The 23662-nt window shown below is 49.5% G+C and overlaps 1 protein-coding gene across 1 annotated transcript; it reads right to left on the bottom strand.

The window, feature by feature from the left end:
- Positions 1-222: 222 nt before the first annotated feature.
- Positions 223-2702, bottom strand: DRD5 (dopamine receptor D5). The gene has a single exon (XM_054485431.1). The coding sequence runs from the start codon at positions 2201-2203 to the stop codon at positions 770-772; it is 1434 nt and encodes a 477-aa protein (XP_054341406.1). The 5' UTR covers positions 2204-2702; the 3' UTR covers positions 223-769.
- Between the last annotated feature and the right edge of the window lie 20960 nt (positions 2703-23662).

Below are 23662 nucleotides of genomic sequence, written 5' to 3'. Positions count from 1 at the left end.
ACAGACCCAACATGGGTATAAGTAATAAAAAGAAACCTGAGAAAACAGAAGCCCCTTAAGGTCCTTTGCCCTGGTGTATCTTAAAGGCCAAACTGTAAAGAGATTAAACATGTACTTCCAGACCCAGCAAATATCTTCTTTGCATTTTAAGGATGCACTCATCGTTTCTTCAGAAGCAATCCTGAAACCCAATGTAGCAAAGCAAAGATAGTCACCCCACAATACAAATAATCTGTGTTTATTAGACACCAGAATGAATCAGGGAGACTTCTTAAGCTATGGTAAAGAGGACCCCACCAGCACAGAGAGAAGAAATGACATAAGCACAAAGCCACGGGAATCCAGACCCAGGAAAGCTGTGCTCCCACAGCATCACTGCACACACACACAACCTGCTGTTTAAAAATCAATTCAAACACAAACAAGTGACTGAACAAGCCATTTGTTTAAATAGGGAGGGGAGAGCATATTTTTTAAGGACCAAGTATCACTTTTTTTTTTTAAGGACCCAGCACCATACTCTCTTCTCTCATAGGATCATTGGTCCGTCTCTGGTAGGCAGGGTATATTTGACTGAGTTTATTGCAACTGCTTCTGCCAATTCTTTGAACTACCAATCGATGGGGTGAGGTTTCTAAGCACACGAGCTACTGCACAGAAACACATGATAAAGGGAGCAGCACTGGAAAGGCATGTATTTGCGTGTATGTGCATACATGTCAATGTCTGTGCGGTTATGCAGATCCATGAGGGGGTTTCTTAATGCAGTTTAATGGAATCCATTTGGGGTGAAAGGTGTTATTTTGTCTAAAGAAATCTCCCCCTCGCAGTCCAGCTCCCAGACAGACTCAGCAACAGGGTCACCATCTGGGGACGTCTGAGAGATCTGGGACATGCGATCGAAAGGACCCTCCACCTCGTCGTTGTCCACCTCCCTGATGCCGGAGGTAACGGCGTTGGGCATCATGTGGATGTAGGCAGCTGTGATTTCCTTGTGGAAGACGGTGTCTTGGTTGTAGGAGACGAGCTCATTGCTGATGTTCACCGTCTCCACCGGCGTGCGGGAGCAGCAGTGGCTGCACCCCAGCAGCTGGGCAAACACCTTCCGGAAGTCGGCGTTGAAGGCATAGATGACGGGGTTGAGTGAGGAGTTAGCCCAGCCGAACCAGACGAAGACGTCGAAGGTGGTCTCACTGACACAGGGGAAGCCGGCCGGAGGGCCTTCGGGGTGTCCACTGCAGAAAGGGACCATGCAGTTAAGGATGAAGAAGGGCAGCCAGCAACACACGAAGACCCCCATGATCACCGACAGGGTCTTGAGAACCTTGGTCTCCTTCTTGATGGAAGCGCGCAGGCTGGTGTCGGGCGCGCAGGCTGCGCTGCTCCGGCAGCTCTGCGCGTGCTCTGCAGCCCTCTCCAGGGAGGAAATCCTGCGGATCTGCACCTGGGCGATGCGGTAGATGCGCGTGTAGGTCACGATCATGATGGCCACGGGGATGTAGAAGCTGATGAGCGAGGAAGAGATGGCGTAGGTTCGATTCAGGCTGGAGTCACAGTTCTCTGCCCTCACGTCGGGCTCCCAAAAGTCCTCCTCCCAGGGCGTCCAGTTGGCCAGGTTGTTTGGCAGGTCCAGCCCGCCCCAAGAGGCTGCCTGGTCCCTGTGCCAGTTGAGCTGGACCGGAATGAAGGAGATGAGGATGGACAAGGTCCATGCCAGGCCGACCATGACCAAGGCCATGCGCTGAGTCATCTTGCGCTCGTAGCGGAAGGGCCTGGAGATGGCCCAGTAGCGGTCCACGCTGATGACGCACAGGTTCAGGATGGAGGCGGTGGAGCACATGATGTCGAAGGCCACCCAGACGTCGCAGAACGCTCCAAAGGGCCAGTAACCGGCCACCTCGGCGACTGCCTTCCAGGGCATGACCAGCAGCGCCACGAAGAGGTCTGACACGGCCAGGGACACGATGAAGACGTTGGTCATCTTGGCGCGCAAGTGGCGGCTCCGCACGATGGCTGCGCACACCAGCACGTTGCCCAGCAGGGTCCAGATGATGAGTAGGGTCAGCAGGCAGGCGGTGACCACCTGTGCGGGCCCCAGTGGCGGTGCCCCCGCCGAGCCCCCCACGGCGTTCCCCTGCGCCAGCTGCTGGTATAGCGCGAACTGCCCCGGGTACGCGGTGCCGTTGCTCCCTGGCGGCAGCATTTCGGGCTGGGCTGCAGGGGCGGTCTGTGCGCGGTCCCAACTTCAGCCCTGCGACCCCCAGGCAGCCCCATCGGGCACCCCGAGGATGCGCCCCCTCAGCCAAGGGACCCTCGAGCCCCAGAGGGCGCTCACCATGAGCTGCGCCGGGCCCCGGAGCGCGCGGGGACTTCTCTTGCCTCCTGAAGCGCCTCTGGCTCGGTGGCCGTGGTGCGCCCCTCCAGTCTCGGCGATGGGGACAGGAAGCGGCTGGTGCCCGCTGACAGCCAGGGCTGTTCTCGGGAGTCTGCAGCGCGCCGGACGGCAGCGGCAGCGGCTGTGTCTGGTTCGGAGCGAGAGAAGAGAGCAAGCCGCCACTGAGGGGCTGGGGCAGGCAGTCGCCGGCGCCGGGCTGGCACTGCGGCGCTGCCGCGGTCCCTGGCCGCTCCCGGGCCCCGCGTCCCGCCCCCCCTGCGCCTCCGCGCTCGACTCCCGCCCCACCTGTGCCTTGGCGCCCTCGCTCACCGCGCTCAGCGCGCCAGAGTGTAGGGGCGATCCCGCAGGTCCGAGGGGCGCCCCAGCGCCACACCCTAGCCCCGGGCCGGGGAAAATTCTCCCCGGGAAAACCGAATGGTGCTTGGCGTATCCCTGGAGCCCTAGCCCTGGCCACGCTTGGGGAACAAGAGGTGGGGTAAGAATGAGGATGCGAGGGCTTCCGGAGGGGGAAAGAGCATTTGAAGGGTAAGCGGAGCGGCCTTGGATTACCCACAGACCTGAGTCCCAATCCTGACTTTATTCCTGGCTCTGCAACTTTAAGGGCCCTACATAACTTTACCTGGCCTTGGTTTCCTTCTCCACAGCGTGGGATAATGATTCCTACTCCTAGGACAGTGTCAGAACTCAGGGAAGCCGTCTAGGATGAGGTGTCCAGTAGACAGTGTCTCCTAGGAACAGGCTCCGGCTTCCCCCAGCCCCTCCCTCAACACCCTGAGGCTGGGGCTTCACCTGACCTCTTGGGAGACTGTCCTTTTCCCCACCACCGCCCCCAGTCCTCGAGCGATTTTTCATTTGGGGAATAATTTGGAATTAACTCAGAAGACAAGAGGAGGAAGAGAGCCCCCCCATAGAGTTGGAAGCCTCTTCTTTGCAAGGCACTTTTACAGTCTTTTACTTTTTCAACCTTGAGAGGGATGGATAAATAGCTCAGTGTTTAACAGAAAAGGAACTGAGGGGGCCCAAAACCCAAAGTGAAAAAGAAGAATGATGGAAAACAATAAAGAGGGAAAACAGTGTTCCTGAGCTCTGAGTGCACCTCCCAGCTGACAAGTTGCATTTGTGAAGTGTTTCGGCCTCTACTGGCATTAAGCTCAGCTGAAGGCAGCTAGGAGAGAAAGGGATGTGACAGCAGCTAGCTGCATAGCTCCGGCTGCGACCTGCTGTCTCAGACACCTGCAGCATGGTGAGGTCTAGAAACAGATTGGACTTTCTCCTCCCTTCCTAGTCTCCCCCTCCGCCAAACGCACCTGCACCCTGGACCAACATCTGCAAGTGGCCCAGCTTCTCAGACTTAAGCTGCTCAGCCTACGCAGTCCCTTCCCCCAGACTCCTTCCCCCTCAGTGCTTTTTGCCGCTGGAGAGGGCAAGACCATCTCTCTAGGTGCCTAAACCTGAAACTGAAGGGCCATCCTCACCTCTGGTCTCTCCTCATCTTCTGGGAGCTGGACCACTCCTCCGGCCATGGACATCCCTGTCCAGAATTGTGCCTCCTCCATCCTGTTTGATGGTGGCACTTTCCTGGCCTCCAGGCTCTGCCCTGACCCTCTGTCTTCCCAGCAGGCAGTGATCTTTCCTGAATGTGACTATATTCATGTCACTCCCCTGATGAAACACCCTCAGTGTGCTTCATGATGAGCTCCCTGTGGCCCGTGTTCCTGGCCAGGCATGCAAGGTCTTTTCCTCATATTGCCCTTGTCTTTGTCCACAGCTCCTGCTTCTTCTCCTTTCACTACTCCACATACAGCCTGGATTCAAGCTGCCGCCACCACCATTGCCACCAAAAAAGAACACCCATTGTAAACAGTCATGTGGTACTTCCTCAACCTGGAATGACCTTCCCCTATCCTCTTCTCCTGGAGAACACCAAGTCATGAAGTCAGACAAGAGCTTGGATTTTGGAGACACGGGTTTGAATTCCAGTCATTCATTCTTTTATTCAGCAAATATTTAACAAGTACTGACATGTCCCAGATGTTGTTTTACCCACTGGTTATACAATGGGAGAGAGAGAGAGAGAGACACGCTATTCTAAAAGCTTGAAGTCTAGGCTGTGCACGGTGGCTCACGCCTGTAATTCCAGCACTTTGGGAGGCCGAGGTGGGTGGATCGTGAGGTCAGGAGATTGAGACCATCCTGGCTAACACAGTGAAACTCCCTCTCTACTAAAAATACAAAAAATTAGCTGAGCATGGTGGCAGGAGCCTGTAGTCCCAGCTACTTGGGAGGCTGAGGCAGGAGAATGGCGTGAACCCAGGAGGCAGAGCTTGCAGTGAGCCAAGATCACACCACCACACTCCAGCCTGGGTGACAGAGCCAGACTCCGTCTCAAAAAAAAAAAAAAAAAAAAAAAAGTTTAAAGTCTAGATAGACTTTAACCCAGGAATAATCCAAAGAAATACACAGTTACAAATGTGACAAGGGCTGTGAAGGGAAAGTTCACAGCCTTATCGAAGTGTACAGCAGTTGGGGAGGTTGGCCAAGGCAAGATGTTTAGGGAAGACTTTCTGGGGAAATTTCTCTTTGGGTTGAATCACAGTTAAGTAAGCAAAGGGGAAGACAGAGGGAAGGGAAGTACGGCAGGCAGGAAGAATAGGCACTTACTAGCTTTGGGATATTGGGCAGGTCACAGGATCTCTCTGAGCTTCAGTTTTCTCATCTAGAAAATGAGTTAATAATAGTCGTTTAGAAAGTGTGATGAGACCAGCCAGGTGTGGTGGCTCACGCCTGTAATCCCAGCACTTTGGGAGGCTGAGGCAGGTAGATCATGAAGTCAGGAGATCGAGACCATCCTGGCCAACATGGTGAAACCCTGTCTCTACTAAAAATACAAAAATTACCCAGGCATGGTGGCATCTGGGAGGCAGAGGTTGCAGTGAGCCAAGATCACACCACTGCACTCCAGCCTGGGTGACAGAGTGAGACTCCATCTCAAAAAAAAAGAAAGAAAGAAAAAAAAAAGAAACTGTGATGAGACCAAAACAATTAATGCATGAGTGTTCTGAACCTCCTTTCTCCCTCTGCTCTATCTGTGCAGTTTCTTGACCTGGGTGGTGCTCCAAAGAGGATTCTAGCTTGGCTTTTGTGATAGAGAATGGATACATTATTAGACCTGAAAAGCCGGAGGAGGGAGGAATGGTCCCAAAAGGAAGAAACTGTGCTTGTCTTCACAATAAAGAGCAGAGAAGTGGGGAGAGGTATCGAAAGCTGTGGGTGGAGTTTTGAAGGGAAGATTGCCTGAAAGAGGTGAGAGAACTACGATCTGGGGGAATGTGGAAAGGAGAGTAAAAGGGAATTCTAGAGAACAATCCCTACTGACTTCACACAACTTAAGAAATGCAAGTAAAGGGCCGGGCGCGGTGGCCCACACCTGTAATCCCAGTACTTTGGGAGGCTGAGGCAGATGGATCACTTGAAGTCAGGAGTTCGAGAAGAGCCTGGCCAACGTGGTGAAACCCCGTCTCTACTACAAATGCAAAAATTAGCCAGGCGTGGTGGCATGTGTCTGTAATCCCAGCTACAGAAAGAGAGAGAGGTGGCTGAGGCAGGAGAATTACTCAAACCCAGGAGTTGGAGGTTGCAGTGAGCTGAGATCGCACCACTGCACTCCAGTCTGCTGGACAGCAGAGCAAGACTCGGGAGGGGAGGAGAAGGAAAGAAGGAAAGAAGGAAGGAAGGAAGGAAGGAAGGAAGGAAGGAAGGAAGGAAGGAAAGAAAATAGAAATAGAAATGCAAGTAAAGAATTTCAGTTTGAAAATTGCCTTTTGTCTACTGAACATGAGACTGCTTGGAGACTGGGCAACATGGATTTTTATAAGTTGTACAAAGCACTTAGCAATGTTCGAACCTCTCCATCCTGCAAAGCCAGCTCAATCACTTCTCCAGAAAGACTTACTGAGTCCTCTGCACTGAACAGGTGTCCTGTGTTCCAGGAGAGCCCTGGGCTGGCTCCTAGTGCAGCCGTTATGACCCTGGACTACACCATCTTTCACATCACCGCCTGGCCCTCTAGAATCTCAGCCTCTTAAATCAAGAAATTGTGTCTTGTTCATGTCTGAATTCCCCAAGCGCACACAGTGAGTGGGTGCTTGACAAATCTTTGTTGGTAATGAGCAAAAAAGGGGATTCTGTGCCCAACACCATGAAATCAATGCACAGAAGATTCAATCAACCAAGAAAGGGGCACATACGCTGGCCACACACACTGACATTTGTTTTCAGATGTTCCAGTCCCCCTGACTTCCACCAATCCATTCATTCATTCCACAAGCATTTTTGATGGGGTGGAAGCAGGACAATACATGGTGTGTAAGTCACAGAGAGGGTGGGTTTGTATAATGAGTATAAAAAAACTTCTAGCAGAAAATGATAAAGTATATCAAGAAAGGGCTCTCTTCAAGATCACACCACTGCACTCCAGCCTGGGTAACAGAGGGAGATTCCATCTAAAAAAAAAAAAAAAAAAAAAAAAAAAAAACAAAACAAAAAAAAACCAGAGATGGGGGCAAGGGAGCTCTTTTTTTCTAATTAGCACAAGATTGCCATTTCAGCTAGGGATTCTGCTGCAACCATCTCCCAGACCCTATTCTAGGGCCCGGGGATAGAAACAGAATTAAAAACATATTCCTTATCTTTCTTGGGCTTATATTATTGAGGAGAGAGAAATAAACAATTTCAAAATAAACAATGTCATACAGTGCTAAGTGCTATAAATAAAATCAAACAGAATAACGAAAGAGGGAGTAGCTAGATTGGAGGGAAAAGCTGCTTCAGAATGAGTTGTCAAGGAAGCCTCTCTGCAATCAGAAAGGTGAGAAGGATTTAGTCAGGCCAATATCAGGAGTAAATTATTCTTGGAGGAAAGTAAGCCCATGCAAAGGCCCTGGGGCAGAGTGAGCTTATTTGATAAAGAGGTAAAAGGGTCAGGATATCTGTAGCAATAGTGGCCAAGGGAGGGAGAGGTATGAGACAGAGGAGGTGAGCCCTGTTGCCATGGTGAGGGCATGAGGATTTGTTCTAAGTTCCAGATACCCGGAATTAAAGTCCCCTGAACTGGACGATAACTACGAGCCTTCATATCTCAATGCTACAGTCTTTAAGCCCCTGTTATAAGAGCTCAGAGGCTTCAGAAATGACAGGAAACACCAGAACGCTATGGTGGAGCATATCTAGGTGCCTTCTCCCAACTCAGACCCTTTGACTGTAAAAAGACACAGGTTTCAAGGCTGAGATCCACAAAACTCTAGCAAATACTGTACAGACAGCAACCAATGACAGCAGGTGCTGCCTGTCACCCTGGAGCACCAGGCAGCATTTCAAAGCACTCTTGCTGCACCAGCCTCTGATTGCTGGTTATAGGGAGGTCTGGGGTAGTCCCAAAAGCCGGGATGTCCAAGGTAGCTGGGGTCAGTCAGGAGGCTCAGGGCAGTGGCAGGAAAATATTTTCCTCCCTGGTAGAGCAACAGGGGGGTGTCCAGGCTGAATATCAGTGGCGAGAAGGACCATGGCACAGCACCAAGACCCGCAGAACAAACTTTGTTGGAGCTGAATCCAGAAAAACAATCTTCTTCTAAGCCACTCTCCTGCCCCTCATTTAATTATTGTGCTTTTGGGTGTACTTGGACTACTCTGAAACATTCAGAACTCTGTCAAAAAAAAAAAAAAAAAGAAAGACCTCTTTCCTCAGCACCTCTCCCACTTGGGCATCAGTCTTGGCTTCCTCTCTACTTGCTTTCACTTGCTCCTTGTGGCAGAGATGGCCCCCAGCAGATCCCTTCCCTTGGGTTCCCTTGCTGTCAAGTGGAGGCTAGGGAGCGAGATTATGGCCAATAGAATGTGGGTGGAAGTGATGTGAACCACAGATCTGAGCCTTAGGAACATCCCACAGGACCCTGAGCTCTTCCTCCGGCTGCTGCAGTAGCCTTGGAAGCCACGTGTGTTCTAGAAGTGTAGCTACAGATGGAGAAGGCCCATGGGCTAGCTAGTCTCCAAAGATGGCGTATTAGGCCATTCTTGCATTGCTATAAAGAAATATCTGAGACAAGGTAATTTATAAAGAAAAGAGTTTGAATTGGCTCATGGTTTTGCGGGCTTTACAAGAAGCACGGTGCTGGCATCTGCTTGGCTTCTAAGGAGGCCTCAGGAAGCTTCCAATCATGAGCAGGCACATCACGTGGCCAAAACAGGAACAAGCAAGAGACAGTCGGTGGGTATGGGGAGGGACATGCCACACACTTTTAAATAACCAGATCTCACAAGAACTCACTATCTCGAAGACAGCACCAAGCCATGGGGGATCTATCCCCATGGTCAAAACAATTCCCACCAGGCCCCAACTCCAGCACTGGAGATTGCAATTTAACATGAAATCTGGGTGGAGATAAATATCCAAATTATATCAGAGGGCCTTCCCTGGAAGCAGACCTCTGGTTTCCAGGTCCCCTTTCTTGCTGCTTCTGGGCTGGCCTCCTGGGAAGCCAAGACTGCAGTGGCTCTGATGCTGCATGGGGGCTGAGGCTTGGCCATGAGGAGGATCGCAGCTGCCACTTTGGTCTTTTGGAAACTTTGCTCATGAGAGTCTCCCCGCTGGGCCCCAGCCACCATGCTGTGAGAAGTGAGGGTCATGTGGAGAGGCCACATGGAGGTTTTCTGGTCTAGAGCACAACTGAGCTCCCAGAAAACAGCCAGCATCAATGGCTGGCCATGTGAGCCAGCTGGCATGGACATTCCAGACCAGTCTGTCCTTCTGTCACCTTAGCTACAGGGAAGGCCCCTGACCCCAGAAGTGCCCGTCATTATGCTGCATTCCCTGGCCTCAGTGGTCCACCGAGGTGTGGAAGCATGTCTTACAAGGGTCAGATGGAGTTCTGGCCTGGATTGATGTGTAGATGCTGGAGAGAGAAGCTGGGTTTCTTTTGGCTGGGGTGGCTCTGCTGGGATGTGGTGGGCCTTGGGTTTCCAGGTGGTCATTTTCCTTATTTGCAGTAGAAGGAATGAGGCCCATATAGAGAATAGAGCAAATTAAAGGGAGAGAAAGAGAAAGAAGTAGGGAGAGAGGAAGAAAGAGAAAAAGAAGGAAAAAGAAGAACAGAGGGAAGGAGGAGAGGAAAGAAAAAGAGACGGAAAATGAGGAGGAGAGGAAGAGGAGAGAGAGAGAGAAAATGACTTCTTTGAACCTCAAAATTCAGGCATACCATGGTCTTTGCAGTTACAGAAGTCAATAAGTCACCCTTTAGCTGAAACATGTCTAAGTGGAGTTTCAGTTGTTACAACTGACAAAGCCCTGCCTAGCACAAGGAATAAACAATGTTCAGCAGTGGCATGAGAAAAAGGGACAGCCTGTTTGGTGGGCAGCACGGCAAATGGCTGTCCAGGAAAGATGACATTTGGGCTGGAGGGCAAAGTGGAATTCACCAGCATGCAGGGTGGAAGCACGACCCTAACAGAGGGAACAGCACGGGCAAAGGCTCAGAGGCAGGAAGCTTTACATGTGAAAGGATACATTTTTAGAACACTAAACATTCTCCCTGTTATCCAAAACACTGAGTTTCTCATCATTTTTTGGCCAGGTGTGGTGGCTCACGCCTTTAATCCCAGCACTTTAGGGGCCGAGGTGGGTAGATCACCTGAGGTCAGGAGCTCAAGACCAGGCTGACCAACATGGCAAAACCCCATCTCTACTAAAAATACAAAAATTAGCTGGATATGGTGGCAGACACCTGTGATCCCAGCTACTTGGGAGGCTGAGGGAGAAGAACCGCTTGAACCGGGAGGCAGAGGTTCCAGTGAGGCGAGATCGCACCACTGCACTCCAACCTGGGAGATAAGACAGAGCAAGACTATGTAAAAAAAAAAAAAAAAAAAAAAAAGACTGAGTTTCTCATCATTTTTTTGAAACTGAGAGTTTTCTGTGTATCAATAAGACCTTATGATGCAAAATATAATATAATGTGCAGCTAGGTCTCCACAGCCTTCAGTCTTTCCCGGGGAGGGCTCCATGAGCTGCTTGTCTGGTGGGGATGGTGGTTTTGAGTAAGCAGTGGGTGTCCTCTCTTACCCAGGCTCTTTCCCACAAAGAGTTGGGCAGTATTAAAAACTACTAGAAACCAAGATCTCTCTCTGACACTGACTTGTCGGAGCTCAGCCTCATCAGCACAGGCTCTAATCAACTAAGCAGCTAATAAACTCCTGCCTCATTTCATCCAGCCAGAGCCCTGATCTCAGGGGATGATAACGAGGAAATGATCCTTTCACATGCCTGGCTCCTGCAAAATTGTGCTAATAGGATTTTCCTCAAACATTTTAGCACAGAGCGAGTTTTCCTAATCCAGTTAGAAAATATTCTTCTATTTGAACTCATTGACCCTCCTTTTTCTGAAGATGTATTTTAAATTGGATTTGCTTCACTGACACAAATGGAAAATTGATAAGAAAATCGGTGGGATTTTGCTGCACCCACTGCTGATGTCAAAAGACTCAACTCTGTATTACAGCAACGAAAGCTCTGTTCTGTGGCTACAGGATACACGCTGAGCTCCCAGCCACCAGCCCTGCCAATGTGCTCAGCTTGGCACGGGGCAGGGAACAGGGTAGAGGGGAGGGGATGGGGAGGGGCAGGTGGAAAGGCCCAGGTGATGAGCCAGCCACATCACCTCAACCACAGGACCCCTGATAGTGGCCCTAGGGCCTCCTCTTGAAATCCGAAGCTCAGTCTCTCTCTCCAGTTCAGGAGCAAGGATGTTTCTGGCAGGTTAAAATGGCTAACTCAGGAACTTGCCATCTTTGAAAGGCAGCACTGTGTAGACAGAGGCAGAAGGATGGGCTTACAAGACAGTCCTGGGTTCAAATCCTTCTCTGACTTACCAGCTCTGGAACCTTAAGCAAGTGACGTAACCTCTCTAAGCCTCAGTTGCCTCATCTTTAAAATGGCATCCCTAATCCTTACTATGAAGAGCTATCATGGGTAAATGAGATGCTGTACTTACGAAAGCGCAAGTCCCTGTATTGGTCAAGTTTTTTTACAGCAATGCTGCATAACACACAGCCCCAGGGTCTCAGCAGCTTAAGACAAGTGTTTATTTCTTGCTAATAATTTGCAGTCAGCTGGGAAGCCTTGCCTTGGACTGGGGGCCAGGCTCTGTTTGCTTCTGTGTGTCTCATTCACAGGCCGGTGGTTCCCTGGAGATTGCTCTTCTCACTGTGCACGGGTGGGGTCAATGCGGCCACCCAACACCACATTCAGTTAGAGCGTCCGGTCAGACCAGGTGTGCACTAACTCTGCTCATGCATCTCTAGCCAAAGCTGGTCATGTGCACAGCAAGAAATCTGCTCTGTCCTGTCTACAGGGAAGTCGCAGGAATGTGGAAAGGCCAGGAAGGATTGTGAGCCAATAATACATCTTGACAATCCACAATAGATGGAAGCTATTATTGATTCATTATCTCAAAATGGCTCCACCAGCCAACCCCTTCTATCCATCCCCAGTGCCACCTCCTAATTCAGGTCCTCGACGCTTTTTGCTTGCATGGCTGCCAGAGCCTTTGGGCAGGTCTCTCTGTGTTGATGTCTTCACCTCCACTCCTATCTCCTCCATCCAACACTCTACCACCAAGGCAATCCTCCTGAAACACAACCACAGTGTTCTTCATACTCCCTATTATTCCCTGCAACCCACATTATTAATCATTAATCCAATTAATAAAAATTAATGCACTAATTCCCAGCTCCTCAGTGTGGCCCTTCACAATCTGCTTGTCCTGCCTCATCTCTTGCCTCCCCAGCTTTCCCCAGCAGACCCCTCTCCCACTCATTCCAAAGCTGTCCTCTTCTCCCAGCCTAGTTCTTTCAGGCCCTGTGCCTTTGCACTTGCCCCTGTCTGAAATGTCCTTCCCACTTCTTCTTGAAGGGGATGAGTGCCCACTCACCTTTCAAACCCCACACCAATGCACACCAGGATCTCCCCAAGACTCCAGGGTAGTAGTCACCATCTGTATTTCTGCAGCACACTGCACCTGCCTCTAGCACAGCTCGACAGCCCACTGAAGTGAATGATCTGTTCGCTCGATGCTGACTTGCCTTTCTTTCCCAGCTGCAAACCACCCAAGGTGAAGTCATCTTAGCCTCTTGGAGTCAGCCTGACTGGGGTGGACCCATTGATATGTATTGCATAAATGAAGATATCGTGACAGTAGTGATGAGGGATCTCCAGCTATCCATGTACTCTCTATGCTTCCCAGACTCTTTGGCAGTTGCGCTGGGTACTGGCTGAGTTCTGGAAAACAGGAATGTGAGCAGAGTGCTGCAGATCTCCTTGTCAGGAGCACCTAAGAACTGGCATGACTCTACACCCTCTCTCCTTCTGCAATGATCTCGTGTCAAGATGGCAGACCTGCAGAGATGAATGTGCCTGGATACCTGAGTCACCAGGTGGAGGAAACTCCCATTGACCTGCATCACACTCCACGTATGAAACCCTTCTTTTTCTGCACTGTCACTGAGGTTAGGGATTATTACTCACTGCAACTTAGCCTAGCATTAATTTGCTTGACTAATACAAGTTTCAATAAATGTTGCTCCACTTCCCATGGCTTCTGACTGAATGCTGTGCAATATCCACAAACCATCCAGATGGTGGTTTATAAATACCACCCTTCACTAAAAGGACTCAGAGCTCCTTGGAGAAGTGGCTGATGCTAAGGTTATGGTAGGGAAGTACAAGGTGAGCCCAGAGTGCTGTGTGGTGCCAGAAAGCAAGGACGCATTTAAAAAATGGCAGGAACATGTCAAAGGACACATCAATCAACTTGAAGGGGCTTCCACTGGCCAAATCTGGGATGATGTGAGCATTCAAATTAATAATGATAATGGTAGATTATAGTCTATTGAATAAAATGAGAACCTACAGCTATAGAAAGAAAGAAAAGGAAAGGAAGAAAAGAAAGAAGAAGAGAGGGAGGGAGAGAAGAAGGAAGAAGACTTTTTTACAGTAGAATGTCAATGAATAAATATAGAGGAAATAATAGAAAACTCCATTTGCAAACATGATCATAATAGTTTATTCAAGGAAGAATCATCACTGAGTGAAAATTTAAAAAGGTAAAGTATATTTTCATTGTCTCATAGCACTTCCACTCATATGGTTTATTAATTGCAAAGAGAAAAAGTGGTAACTTAACAGTAGAGAAACCCGGCAGGTCCTCCCTTAATGAGCTGAACAAAGTTAACATCACCAGGAATAGGACAAATGGGTGCCAAGTGTCTCTTGATGTGATACACTGAGAACACAGCATCGCTTCTGTAGCATTCCGGTCCCCGGAGGAAACATCAGACACACACAGATGGAGGGAACTTCAAGGACTGACCTGAACTGTTCATCGGTGTCAACCCCATGATAGACAAAAAGAGGTAGAGGAACTGTTCCAGATTAAAGGAGACTAAAAAGGTATGACAGCTGGATCAGGGGAAACGTGCCTTAAAGGGCATTATTGAGGCTGTTGGCAAAATTTTAAGTGAACTGTATATTAGACAGTTATCAACGACTAGACGACTGTATGGCATCAACCTCAAATTCCCCGAACTTGAGCACTAGACTCTTCTTGTTCTAAGGGAATATGTTCTGAAATGTTTAAGGGAGAGGAGAAGGATGCCTGCAACTGAATTTCAAATGGTTCAGGGAAAGATAATAGAGTAGAATAGACTATATAGATGGAGAAAGTAAATGTGGCAAATAACAATTGGTGAATGTGGGTGAAGGGCATGAAAGTTCTTTGCCTTACAATTAATTCTTCTATAAGTCTGAAATTATTTGAAAATAAGGGAAATGCTTTCAGCTGTGAATAACATAAAGCCTGACTACTTGTGGTTTTTGCAATAAAGACATTTAGTTATCTAACATAACAGGATTTAAGAGGAAGAAGGCAAGGGCTTGCAAAGGCTCAGTGATGTAGCTGAGGCCCCAGATTCCTTTTATCTTTTTGTCCAAAGGCTCCACCTTCCTGAATATTACTGCTTTATACCCTTGAAGCCTCATGCTCACAGGATGGCTGTTATAGCTCCAGCTATCATGACCAAGTTCAGACTCCAGGAGCAAGATGGAAGAAGCTACGTCAAGGGGGGCTTTTCTTGATGTGTCTCTCGCCTTTAACCAATAAAGAAAATCTTCTTAGAAGGACACACCAGACTTCTCCTTATGTCTCATTATCCAGAAGTGGACCACAGGACAGTCCCTACTGTAAACTCTTTCAAGTATCAGGCAAAAAGGAACAAAAGGCCCCAGCCTGGCTTAAACCAACCATGAGTCATCACCTGACACTGGACACTTTGTTTCTCCAAGCAAAATCAGGATTTTCGGTTAGCAAGCAAAGGAACTGCTCATGGGTAAGAAATTAACAGTGTGTGCCATAATTCATATTTGCCACCAAGCATCTCCTCAGGCTGATGCTGTGCCAAAAAAGGGATTATAGAGATGAAGATGCAGCTTCCATCCCAGAAAGCTCACAGTCCATTCTCTCAGGGCAATCCTGGTAACCTCCTCATCACAATTATCCATCCAGATCATGGAAGTCCCTTTACTCCCCAAATAGGAAGGAGTGGCAGGAAAAACTGACCTCATCAAGCTGACTTGAGTTTTTCCAAAAGCAAATAAATAAATAAATAACTTTTTAACCTGCACAGCCAAATATCAAATAAATACATGTATGTTTTTTGGGGGGGTTTGGGGTGTGTTTTTGGTTTTTGTTTTTTCTGAGCTTCCTGTTGTATTGAAACTATCTCCCACTTCCTCCTTTTTATCTCAAAAGATCTTAAGCATTGGGCCAGACACAGTGGCTTCTGCCTGTAATCCCAGTACTTTGGGAGGCCGAGGTGGGCAGATTGCTTTAGCCCAGGAGTTCGAGACGAGTCTGGGCAACGTAACAATAGCCCATCTCTAAAAAAAAAAAAAAAAAAAAGAATACAAAAATTAGTCAGGCATAGAGGTGGATGCATGTAGTCCTAGCTACCTGGGAGGCTGAGGTGGGAGGATCACTTGAGCCCCAGAAGTCGAGGCTGCAGTGAACCGTGATCATCACATCTGGGCAACAGAGCAAGGCCCTGTCTCAAAAAAAAAAAAAGATCTAAGCATCCTTTCATTTTAGTTCATTTGAGGATAATTATTGAGCTCCTCTTCTACCATCACTAGGGATACAGAGGGGGAGCAAACAGACATTGTTCCTTCCTCCTGAGGCTCATAGTTAATTGGTAAAGAGGGACCACTATTCAGAAAGTCCCACACATCATTGTATGATCAAAAGCTATGACAGATGAAAGGAAGGAAAGCTAGATGGTATTGTAAGGCTTCATGGCAGGGACACTAGACCTGGTCTAGAGGTGAGGGAAGACTTCCCTGAGGCACTGGCTTGAATGGAGAGCTGAAGGAGGAGTAGGAATTCACTAGAAGAAAGAAGAGGAAGCAGCAAGTGCAAGGCCCTGCTGCAGCAGGAGGCAGCATGGCATGTTCAAGGAACTCAAGAAGCCGGCAGTGTGGATTACAGAGGAAGAGTGCAGCACGAGGGCAGTGGCTTGAGATGAGGCCAGAGAGGAGGGCATGCAGGACCAAGGGTACCAAGGCAAGGATTTTGGTGTCCATCAAATTGGAGGGTGCTGAGCAGGGGAGGGGTAACCGTGTAATTGCCTTTCTCAAATGCCCCTCTTGCCATAGCAAGGACAGACTGGTAGAAGCAAGGGATGAACTGGAGAGATGAGTGAGGAAGCTGCTCCAGAAGACCCATCAGGAGATGATGGTGACAGGGAATTGAGTGGTAGGAATGATGATGGGAAGAGATGAGTGGAATCCAGGTATTTGTGGGTAGAAGTGGCAGGTGTGGCTACTGATTAGAGATGGGGCTGTAGGGCTGTGAAGGTGTGAGTCCTTTACTTATCCATCTTAAGGGTCACGGCTGACACTCCTATAACAAAAGACACATTAACAAGAGAAAAGCAGAGCAAATTTATTTAATCCAAGTTTTATGTGACATGGGAGGCTTCAGAAACGACAACTCAAAAGCCCAGGGAAAACTGTTGATTTTTATGCTTAGGTTAGATGAAGAATGGACAGCCGGATAGAAATGTGATTGGACAAATGGGTATGACCTACTGGGAACAGACAGAAAGGGGACCCAGCAAAGCTGTCTGCTCAGATTCTTCTCAGCCTCTCTGTGTAGCTTTCCTTCCTCCCGGGTATGGAGCAGGACCCCTTCTGAAATGAGAGTTTTCAAAGGAGAAGGAGAAGATAGAGAGTGACCTTTGTAGGTTTTATGGTTTGCTTTAGCAGGAGGGTTTCTAGGTTCTGTGACCCACCTTGAGGAAGATGAATTCTGGTTTCTGTGACTCACTTTGGAGGACGAAGGCAAGCAGAAGAGAGGGTGTGAGGAGAAGGTTGGAAAGACCTTGCTTCTGAGTTCCTTCCAATGTCCTTCAGTTCAAAATACTCAGGCTGAGGCACCACGCTTTGGGGTGTCATGTTCTGAGCCCCGACAGCATAAGGGCAGCGTCGAGACAGTCTTTTCATGTCGGCTTTCATAATGGACAGACGCTGGTGCAATCCATGGGGTTGGAAATGTGGAGGGAGAACCGGCTGGCGATGCTGGGAGCCTTGAGTTCAGTGTTGGACACATTGAGTGTAAAGTGCCTTTGAGACACCCAAGTAGGCTGTTGGAAATAACCAGCCTGGAGCTGAGAGGTCAGGTTGAAAAGCAGTGTCCGGACAGCAGGTGGGCCCTTGGCCATGAATTAGACCACCAAGGAGAGCAAAGTGAGAAGTCAAGAGGACCTAGTAGAGCCTCTGAAAACTCCAAATGGCCAAGAAGAGGCAAAGAGCTACAAACAATCCTGAGAGGGAGCCGAGGGCAGAGCCACCTGGAGGGAACGTTCATCGAAGTCACATCCTGCCCCTGCATCCGCCCCTCACTCTGCAGATGGGAGCTCGAGAAGCCAAGGGGCTTGCTCTGTACTCGGGTCACCCAGCTTCATCCTGGGCAAACTGAGATCACAGTCCCCGATTCTCATTTGCCCTGTTTTCTGCTTTTGGGGTTTTTTTTTCTTTTATACTCTTTTTTATTTTTTTCTGGGTACATAGTAGGTGCATATGTATGTGAGCTACATGAGATGTTTTGATAGACACATGCACTGTGAAATAAGCACATCATGGAGAATGGGGTGTCCATCCCTGAAGCATTTATCCTTTCTTTTTTATTTATTTATTTTTTTTTTTGAGACAGAGTCTCGCTCTGTCACCCAGGCTGGAGTGCAATGGCGCCATCTCCGCTCACTGCAAGCTCCGCCCCCCGGGTTCATGCCATTCTCCTGCCTCAGCCTCCAGTGCAGCTGGGACTACAGGTGCCCGCCACCATGCCCGTATAAATTTTTTTGTATTTTTAGTAGAGAAGGGGTTTCACAGTGTTTGCCAGGATGATCTCGATCTCCTGACCTCATGATCCACGCGCCTTGGCCTCCCAGAGTGCTGGGATTACAGGCGTGAGCCACCACACCCAGCACATTTATCCTTTCTAATACCAACAATCCAATTACACTCTTTTAGTTATTTGTAAATGTACAATTAAGTTATTATTGACTACAGTCATCCTGCTGTGTGATCAAACAGTATGTCTTATTCATTCTTTCTAACATCATCCCCACCTGCCCTCAGCCCCCCACTCCTCTTCTCAGCCTCTGGTAACCACCCTTCTACTCTCTAGCTCCATGAGTTCAGTTGTTTTGATTTTTAGATCCCACAAATCAGTGAGAACATGCAATGTGTGTCTTTCTGTGCCTGGCTTGTTTCACTTAACATAATGACCTCCCATTCCATCCATGCCTTTTCTGCTTTTGTACAAGGCACAAAAAGCAGGGCAATGGGACTCAATGGATTTTCCGTGCTGTTCTAACACACTACTGCAAACTCAGTGGCTTCAAACAACGCAGATGTATTCTTTCATAGTTTTGGAGGTCACAAATCCAAAATGAGTCTTCCTGGACTAAAACTGAGGTGTTGCCAGGGCCCTTGGTAGAAGCCCTAGAGGAGAATCCATTCCTTGCCTCTTTGGTGACTGCTGGCATTTTGAATTGTGGCCACACCACTCCAATCTCTGCCTCCACGGTCACATGACCTTCTCTTCTGTAGTCGAATCTCCTCTGCCTCCCTCTTCACTTATAAGGACACTTTGTGATTACATTGCGTACCCACACAGATAACCCACAATAGTCTCCCCGTCACAAATCTTTGAAGTAATCTTATCCACAGAGTCTCTTCTGCCAACATCCCGTTCACTAGTTCTGGAGGTTAGGACGTGGACATCTTTGGGGGTTATCATTCCCCCTTTCACAGGCTATCTGGGCTGTATACAGAACCAGAGATCTGAGAATCATCTTGGCGGCCTCACTCTGTGAGCAGAGAAACGTCTGTCTGTGCTCAGCAGCAATCCCTGGAGGCAGAGACTGGAAATTACACCTGCAACCATAGTAAGAGCTCGCCATGGGCTGGGATAGGTGCCATACCTAGAGCTGTACATGCATCCCCCACGATTCTCTCAGTGGCCCTTTGAGGTCGCTCTCTTACTGCCACCAAGGTGCAGGGTGGTGAAGGTAACTCAGAGCAGAGACCTGGCCTCGAAGCCTCGTCTCCCTGGGGAACGACCAATCATCAGGAATCTGTGAACACAAGCACGAGAGGCAATCTGAGCCCTTCCCCAAAGCTTCACTGTTCATTCACTCTGGCTGGAATCCTGCCCTCCCTTCAGGGCCCAGCTTAGGGACAAGGAGCAACCACATCCTACTTCCAAGGACACAGCCCTCACGTATTTCTGCAATCCGTCTGCAGCCGATGGTCTGAATGAGCATCGTGTCATCACAGCACTTGTAAATTGTTGGAGGGGCTCCTCCACACTGAGGGAATGTGCTTGTTCAGGGAAGGGCACACTTCCCCATTTCTCCCCGAACCACACTTCTGCCGTGGGACCCTGCGGACACAAGGGCCCTCCCCTTACCCTGTTGCTTCATGTGGCTTAGTCTTGCTTAATGAATGTGCTAGGTGTGGAGGCTGAGGCCTGCGTGTAGTGTTGAGGGCAAGCAGGGACCACCTGGAAATGCTGAAAGCATTCTGTTAAAGTGGTACCTTCCCATCATGATTGCTAGGCCCATGATGAGAAGATATTGCAGGAAAGCACGACCTGGACCATAGAAAGGACAGATCAATGTGTGGGGCTTTATGTGCTTATCGCTCCCTCCACCCTGCTGCAGACCCCACCCACACTCAAGCTTCGCCCCTGTGGCTTAGAACCCAAGGGCGCTTCTGAGCTGAGGCAGACTTCAGGGAGTACTAGTTAGGATAGGTCAGCTGCGAGTAACAAACAAACAAACAAAATACACAGCAAACTCTGGCCCTCAGGACCAAATTCAGCCCACCATCTATTTTTATAAATAAAGTTTTATTGGAACATAGGTGTACCCATTCATTTACACATTGTCTATGTTTGTTTTTAGGGTTGTAGTGCCAACAGAGGTCTCATGGCCCACCCAGAGCCTAAAATGTTTTCCACGTGTCCCTTTATGGAAAAAGTTCGCCCACCCCTGGCTTGAACAATGACAACATTGAGTTATCTGCCATCACAAGAACTCCAGAGGAAGGCGGCTCCAGGGTCACACGGAGGCTCAACAACGTCCTCGAGGCCCCAGCCTCCTCTTCCCTCCTCGGCAGGAGGAGGGAAAGGCCCTCCCTCCTTGGCCTTTCTTCTCGGGCTGGTTGCTTCATGGTCACAAGCCGGCTACCACAGTTCCAGGCCTGACTGCCTCTCACAAGCACATTCAAGCCAGGAAGAAGGGCAGGCTTCCTCCTCACCTCTTCTTATTTAGGGATCAAACTCCTTCCAGGGTGGTGCAGCAGAGGCCCCTTATCTCTCAGTGTTTAGACCAGGGGTCAGCAAGCATTTCTTATAAAGGACCAGATAGTGAGTATTTTAGGCTTGTCAGGTCACATACGATCTCTGTAGCATATTCTGTGTGTGTGTGTGTGTGTGTGTGTGAGAGACAGAGAGAGAGAGGGAGAGAGAGAGAGATGACCCTTTTAAAATGTACACTCCATTCTTCTCATGAGCCATAGTTTGTCAAGGCCTGGTCTGGCACTCTTCGCATGCCCACTCCGTGGCCATCTCCAGCAACGGGTAGCGGGCTTACCCTTAATATCAAAGGTGCTTGGCTTAGACCAATCACCCAAAACTGATGTTTCAGAGACGCCTGCCGGAGGAGTGCGTGCGGATATTACTGATGTCAGAAAAACAGTTTGAGCGCCACTTCGTTCTCCTGCAGGAAGGAGTGATTGGCTGCTGGTCCTCCCCTGTCCGAAGAGGAGGACAAAACCCACCCACCAAGCTGTGGAGAGGTGGACCCCACAGATCCCCTCGCAAGCCACGTCTGAGAGTGAGCAGAGCGAAGAAACTCAAGCGTTTGTAGACCTCTTTCTCAACAACCAGGCTTAAAGCGCCATCTTGTGTCTTGAAGGGGAAAGGAGGTCAGGACGTGGTGCTGGAAGCAGGCAGAGGATCTTCACCAAAGTCTCAAAAACTAGGGAAGGAAACAGGGCGATCCTCAGGGCCTGCGGAGGCCCCGGCCCTTCCCACGCCCTACGATAGTCTGGTGTTGGGAGGGTGGCCCACGTGTCCACGCAACCACATCAGGGAGGCCCTGGGAGAGGAGGAGGCAAAGCTCCTGCCCTCATGAGGCAGGCAGTCCCATCCAGGACTGGACTGGGTGAGCACCAATAAATAAGAAAACACAGCTGGCAGCCGGCTGTGAAGGGGCTGGACAGGGTGCCGAGGTGAAGTGTAATGGGCTGGACAGTGAGGACCCCACTACAGAGGGACATCTATCTATATACGGCCTGAAGGGTGAGAAAGATGGATCCTTGCCCGGAGCCAGAAGTGCACGCCCCAGAGAGAGCAGCTCCTGCGGAGGTCCTGTGGGGCAGGTATGGTAAGAATATTAAAGAGAGGAAGCCAGGTGTGGCTGCAGCCGTGCAGGAGGAAGGGCGATGGGGGAGGGGACGCAGAGGATGGGACTGGCATGAGAAGAAGATGGAGATGCAGAGCCCAGATCGTGATAGCCCCGATAGACCACGGGTAGGAGTTTGTACTTTCTACTAAAAGCAATGGGAGGGTGGGGCGCGGTGGCTCATGCCTGTAATTCCAGCACTTTGGGAGGCCGAAGCGGGTGGATCACCTGAGGTGAGGAGTTCGAGAACAGCCTGACCAACACGGTGAAACCCCATCTCTACTAAAAATACAAAAATTAGCCAAGTGTGATGGCTCGCGCCTGCAGTCTCAGCTACTCAGGAGGCTGAGGCAGGAGAATCGCTTGAACCCAGGAGGCGGAGGTTGCAGTGAGCCGAGATCATGCCATTGCACTCCAGCCTGGGTGAAAAGAGCGAAACTCCGCCTCAAAAAAAAAAAAAAAAGCAACGGGAAACCATCGAACGTTTTTAGCAGGTGACGTGATTTGATTTCCATTTTTTAGACATGTAGCTTCACTATCATGGTTATGGTGGTCCGTGTGTTACTAACATTGCTGAAACTACCATGCCAGAATTACCCTCCCATTTGGGGTTAAAACACTGGGCCCATCTGTCCCTCCCCAGAGTCCTCTTACTGGCTGCTCTTAGGAGGAACTAACATCGCCTACATTCTCCCATCACACCCAGCACAAGTGCCCTCCCAGCCAGCTGCCCCAGCCTCCCCTACCCAACTCAGTCCCACTCACACCCGGCATGCCAGGGACTCTCCCACCAGCGGAACACCCTGTAACCCCCAAGTTCCTCCAAAGCCTCTTGAGAGGGACCAGGGTGCCCTGCAGGGAGTGGGTCCTGGTGGGTCCGGTGGAGGGAACGTCCTTGCTGAAACTGGCTGGGTCTTAGCCGGGAAGTGGTGACAGGTATCTCACACACGCTATAGGAACCCAGCGCAGCCAATGGAGTCCAATCAGCATACCTTTCGCCCATCCCTTCGTTTGGTACCTTGAGGCCACTGCGCACCCGCCAGGTACCCTCTCTCAAGCGTGCCCTGAAGTTCAGGGAAAGGCGCTGGCGCCCCCTGCTGGTTGCCCTCTCCCATAGCAGGGCTCACATTTTGGGAGAAAGAAACCAACTGTTAGCAGCTTTCATTCTTCACCATGTTAAGCAAAGCTCAGCATTTTATAACTGGGTGAAAAGCCAGATATTCTGTTAGCTGATTTGATTGTTCTGTACGCATATCCCTAAGCCATTGTTTGACGGATATTTTTGCTAAGTTGACTTTCTTCATAAGATGATATGACTAATGAAGAGAAAAGGCAATGGAGTTTTTAAAACCAGCATGATGAACCAAATGCTGCCACTGACTAGCTATGTACGTGTGATCCAAAGGTTCCCTCCGTTCAAAGAAAATAACAGTGCTTACCTAACCAGGTCAACTGTGAGCTGGGACTTCACAGATAGGCATGGAGAGAGATGGATGCAGGAAGGGCTTCCTTGGCTGAGAGGGTCGTGAAACTGGAAGGTAGTAGCAAGCATTTTCCAGTTGGATCTTTTGGCCGACACTTGTGGTGGGGAGACAAACAGGTCTAATTTGCCCCCCACCCCGCACATAGTCAGGTAGGAAGATGCCGGTGGATTTGGTTCGACAGTTTGGAGAATGTCTTGTGGAAGGGGTGCTTTTTTTAATGCACACTCAGACACCATGGGAGCCTGTTGTCAGCCTGGATATCTAGCTCCATGCCCTTGCCCTTCCACTCTGCCTCGACAAGAGTCATGGCACCCAAAATACATGAGTTCAATCTGAGTTTCACAGGCTCAGGGATGAATCCAAGCTACCACATGCACAGGCCTGTCCTGTATACGGTTACAGCAGGTAAGGGAGTAACTTACTCAGTACAAGCTGCTATAACAAAATAGCACAAGCTGGGTGGCTAATCAACAGCAGGCATTTATTTCTTACAGGTCTGGAGGCTGGAAGCCCAAGATCAGGCTGCCAGTGCTGGCATGGTCGGGTTCTGGTGAGGGCCCTCTTCCGGGTCACAGACAGCTGTCTTCTCATTGCATCCTCACATGACAGAACAGGAGTGCACAACCTCTCTGGCTCCCTCTTACAGGCACTAATCCCATTCACAAGGGTCCTACCATCATGACCTCATTACCTCCCAAAGACCCCACCT

Source organism: Pongo pygmaeus, chromosome 3 (assembly GCF_028885625.2).
Source record: "Pongo pygmaeus isolate AG05252 chromosome 3, NHGRI_mPonPyg2-v2.0_pri, whole genome shotgun sequence".
Lineage (NCBI taxonomy): Eukaryota > Metazoa > Chordata > Mammalia > Primates > Hominidae > Pongo > Pongo pygmaeus.
The sequence above is the reverse complement of the archived record's forward strand: the minus strand, read 5'-3'. Positions and strand labels throughout refer to the sequence as shown.